At 35.5% G+C, this 5000-nt stretch overlaps 1 protein-coding gene across 3 annotated transcripts in view; it reads right to left on the bottom strand.

The window, feature by feature from the left end:
* The window catches only part of LOC119578957 (ras-related protein Rab-26-like), a 22156-nt gene that overhangs the window by 3309 nt on the left and 13847 nt on the right, over nt 1–5000 (bottom strand). For all 3 annotated transcript variants that reach the window (XM_037926638.1, XM_037926639.1, XM_037926640.1), the window contains exons 4-5: nt 4651–4759; nt 725–835 (exon numbers count right to left, since the gene is read on the bottom strand). In XM_037926638.1, the coding sequence (XP_037782566.1) occupies nt 725–835; nt 4651–4759 (220 nt within the window). The remainder of the gene's footprint in view (nt 1–724; nt 836–4650; nt 4760–5000) is intronic.

Raw genomic sequence — 5000 nt, 5'->3', positions numbered from 1 at the left:
AACAACATCATTAATAACACCAATAATAACAATTCTGATAAAAAAATAATCATAACGATTATATAAATGATGATGGTGCTGCTGATGATAATCATTATAATAATTATAGATAATAATAGAAATAATAATAGTAATAATAAATATAATATGACAGCTGCAACAACAATAATAATGGTAATAATAATAACAATATTAAAGATAATGATTAATAGTATTAACATTTTCTATATTAATATAATCATCAGCATCAACATCACTACCAGTTCTAAAAACAATAATTGTGATAATAATGATGATGACTTGGTTCAAGGTAGTGATATGATATCGATTATGATCAAGAGAGTAAAAATAGTTAATTCATCCATAGAAATAAAGGGTCAAGACACTTAAAAGAGGAAAATCAAATACAAAACATACAAGACATAATCTTAACAGAAGGTCCTGGCCATGAATGACGTTATGTAAGAGAACAGCTCAGGTTAGTCGAACCAATAGGAAAAATGAGGCAAATAAAAGTCACGTGAAAGCTTAAAACTGTAAAAAAAAAAAGAATAAAAGCCGAAGACAATTAATCTGAGTAAAACTAAAGAACATACTATTTTCCAAACAAAACAAATATACAAACAAACAGAACAAAACACAAGAGCAAACAAACACCAAATAAGATCACTAATAATAAAAAAGTTGAAACGCGTTCAAAAACACCTGGCTAAGAAAGCCTCACCAATTAGCATAATGACCACATCGTCCTGGGCGTACTCGTGCACCTCCCCCAGCCACGCCCTCGTGTTGTCGAAGCTGGTCTTGCTCATCACGTCATACAGGAGAAGGAGAGCTGGAAGGCAACGAGAGATATAGAAGTAAGAGGCGGACTTGCTCAACACGTCATACAGGAGAAGGAGAGCTGGAAGGCAACGAGAGATAAAGAAGTAAGAGGCGGAGGAGACGAAAATAAGTATTGTTTTTTTATTGGTTTTGTTGTGTTAAGGGCAAACGCGGTACGGTTGGGATATATTGTAAGAAAAGAGGAAACAGTACCTGTAAAATGAGAAGGAAAAAGGAAGGAGATAAACAACAGTAGAAAAGAAAAGGCAAATAATAAAGTAGAGAAAGGGATGAGAAACTGATGAAAAACGGTCGCAGTAATAAAAATTTCCCTTATCAAAATAGTTTTTATTGGCCTACAGATTGGTGAAGCGGAAGGAGTAAATTGGAATTTACAGACAGGTGAGAAGGGAGAAAATAAAGAAAAGTAATAAAACCATAGCAAGAAAACATAGAAGAGGGAGTTGAAATTAAAGATTTCATTGGCTTAGGGTGAGAGGTACATAGACAGGTGAGAAGCGAGAGAAATAGAAATAGAAACGTGACATGTAGACAAAATGTAAAAGAGAAAGGAAAAAAAGTCGCCACTTTTCGGGTAAAAAATGAATTCCTTTTCTGGTGGGAATGCTAAAAATGACACATAAAATATATTCATAAAAGAAGAGCATCCTGCAATACGATGATAATAATAATAATAATAATAATAACAACAAAAACAACAACAACAACAGCAATAATAATAATAATAATAATGATAATAATAATAATAATAATAATAATAATAATAATAATAATTATAATTATAAATATTATTAATAATAATAAATAATATATAATATATAAATAATATAATAACAATAATAATTATACTACACTACTACTACTATTACTAGTAACAAAAATAATGATAATGACAACGTTATTAATAACAGCAACAACAACAACAAAAACAACAATAATATTGATAATAATATAAAATAATATAATAATAATTATATTAATAACAGCAACAACAACAACAAAAACAATAATATTGATAACAATAATAATAATAATAATAACAATAATAATGATAATAATAATAATAATAATAATAATAATAATAATAATAATAATAACAATAATAATAATGTTATTGATAATAATAATAATAACAATAATAACAATAATAATAATAATAATAATAACAACAACAACAACAGCCCTAAATCAGACGTGGACCGTCTGTACGCCCCTAGAAGTAAAGGAGGTAGGGGGATGATGCAGTTGGAATCATCATACAAAACAACTATGATTGGTCTCTTGCAATACTTAGATCTAACCAACGATTGGATGCTTCAGTTAGTTAGAGTACATGAAAACTCCAAAAGGTCACACTCGGTAGTAAAGGAATCAGATAAGTTTTCTCAGGAACTGGGTACTGCAAATGAAAACATCGAACATATGTCGCCAACATTGGCTGCTAAACATAAAAAACAAAAAGCGAAGAAGGTCGGACAAGAAAAACTTGAATCTTGGTGGCATGAAAAGCCTCTCCACTGACTGTTTGCAGCTCGAAGCAAACACGCTGATGTAGATGAAACCGCGACCCATAAGTGGCTTAGAAGCTCTGGACTTAAAGGGGAAACAGAGGGTTTTATTCTTGCAGCCCAAGATCAAAGTTTGTTTACCAGAAACTGTCAAGCTAACATCTTGCACAATGGCACTGACCCAAAGTGTAGGTTTTGTGAAGACAAGGGTGAGATGATTGATCACCTTGTGTCTGGTTGCTCAATATTAACACCGAATGAGTACAAAAATCGCCACGACAGAGTGGGCAAGTACCTGCATTGGAAGATCTGCAAGCACTTTTCTATAGGACGCAAGATAAATGGTACGAACACCATCCAGAGCCACTTACAGAAGGTAAAGATGCTACAATCTTGTGGGACTTTCCAATTCACACAGATCGTACTATACAGGCGAATCGTCCAGATATCATCATCAAGGACAAAATAAACAACACCTGCCTGTTTATAGACATGAGCATCCCTTCAGACACGTCTCAACGAAAGTGATCGAGAAGATATCAAAGTATAAAGACCTGGAAATAGAGGTGGAAAAGATGTGGCATTTAAAAACCAAAACTTTGCCTGTTGTTATTGGAGCACTTGGCCTTATAAAGAAAGGTACTGATAAGTTTCTTGAACAAATACCGGGAAATCCAAAATTAGAAGTCCAAAAAATAGTTTTAAACAGCACAGCGCATGTTCTCAGAACAGCCTATTCGATCTGAAGTATTTGACTTGACTGGATGTATTAATTTGTAATTGTTCTGCATATTTTTGCATATTTTTGTTGATGTTCCATTACCTCAAACTTCAATCACCCTAGGTCGCTGGTAGTGACTCGGTGTTTGATTTTAGTCAGCAGATCTAAAGAAACTTTTACAATAATAATAATATAACAACAACAACAACAACAATAATAATAATAATAATAATAATAATAATAATAATCATAATTATGATAATATTAATAGTGACATTACTAGTACCTCTAATGATAATAATAAAATGGAAAAAACAAAAACAAAACAAACACATAAAATAAATATTGAAATCAAAATAGAGAGGCAACATTTCAATAAAAAGATAATGAAATAGAGAGATGGTGTTATTGCTTCGAGACGAGTCCGCGGGCATATGAAGTCTAGTGTATTGGGCAAACTCTGATAGATGTTTTTTTCCATTTATCTATCGACATATCTATCAATCTAGTCATCTATTTATATGGATGTATGTGTGTGTGTTGTGTGTGTGTGTGTGTGTGTGTGTGTGTGTGTGTGTGTGTGTGTGTGTGTGTGTGTGTGTGTGTGTGTGTGTGTGTGTGTGTGTGTGTGTGTGCGTGCGTGAGAGAGAGAGAGAGAGAGAGAGAGAGAGAGAGAGAGAGAGAGAGAGAGTGAGAGAGAGAGAGAGAGAGAGAGAGAGAGAGAGAGAGAGAGAGAGAGAGAGAGAGAGAGAGAGAGAGAGAGAGAGAGTGTGTGTGTGAGTGTGTGTGAGTGTGAGTGTGTGTGTGAGTGTGTGTGTGTGTGTGTGTGTGTGTGTGTGTGTGTGTGTGTGTGTGTGTGTGTGTGTGTGTGTGTGTGTGTGTGTGTGTGTGTGTGTGTGTGTGTGTGAGAGAGAGAGAGAGAGAGAGAGAGAGAGAGAGAGAGAGAGAGAGAGAGAGAGAGAGAGTGTGTGTGTGTGTGTGTGTGTGTGTGTGAGAGAGAGAGAGAGAGAGAGAGAGAGAGAGAGAGAGAGAAGAGAGAGAGAGAGAGAGAGAGAGAGAGAGAGAGAGAGAGAGAGAGAGAGAGAGAGTGTGTGTGTGTGAGTGGTGAGTGTGGTGTGTGTGTGTGTGTGTGTGTGTGTGTGTGTGTGTGTGTGTGTGTGTGTGTGTGTGTGTGTGTGTGTGTGTGTGTGTGTGTGTGTGTGTGTGTGTGTCCATTTCTCTTCTCTCTCCTGCATCTCCTCTTTTCTTTTCTTCCGTCTCCTAGCATTCATCGAAAAAAAACAAGAAAAATATTAAGACCAAGAAAACACACACACACACACACGCGCGCGCGCGCGCAAATACTCTATCTCAGTTCTCAATATAATCCAAGTACGATAAAAGAAAGAAAGAAAAAACGTAAATAAATAAAAAAAGGCAAAGAAAGAAAGAAAGAAAAAATGAAAGAAAGATAGAGAGAGAGAAAAAAAAATCATAGACTACCAGCCAAGTCAAACAAACAAACATTCCGGATCATAAAATCCCCCCCCCCCCCACCTCCCCTTGACCCAACCGCTCCTTGACCGCCGGACTGACCGTGGGCGTCCCTGTAGTAGGCGTGGGTCACGCTCCTGAACCTCTCCTGGCCTGCCGTGTCCCAGATCTGCAGCTTGACCTTTGACCCGTCCACGGTCACCACTTTATTCTGTTGACACAAAGGGAAAGTGAGTGAAAATAGTTTTGAATATTCAAATAATCTCGAAAGGAAAGAGAATTTTGTAAATGCGATGTAGCAGTTGGTGATATAAATAAAATAAGTGATTTTTTTGTGAAAGGGGGAAACTTATATGAATTTAGAGAACTAGAATATTGGAGAGAGGGAAAAAGAGAGAGATGTAGAGAGAGATAGAAAGATAAATAGATAGACAGATAGATCGATAGATAGA

This window comes from Penaeus monodon, chromosome 11 (assembly GCF_015228065.2).
Source record: "Penaeus monodon isolate SGIC_2016 chromosome 11, NSTDA_Pmon_1, whole genome shotgun sequence".
Taxonomy (NCBI): Eukaryota; Metazoa; Arthropoda; class Malacostraca; order Decapoda; family Penaeidae; genus Penaeus; species Penaeus monodon.
Note: the sequence above shows the minus strand (reverse complement) of the source record. Positions and strands in the feature narration are given on the sequence as shown.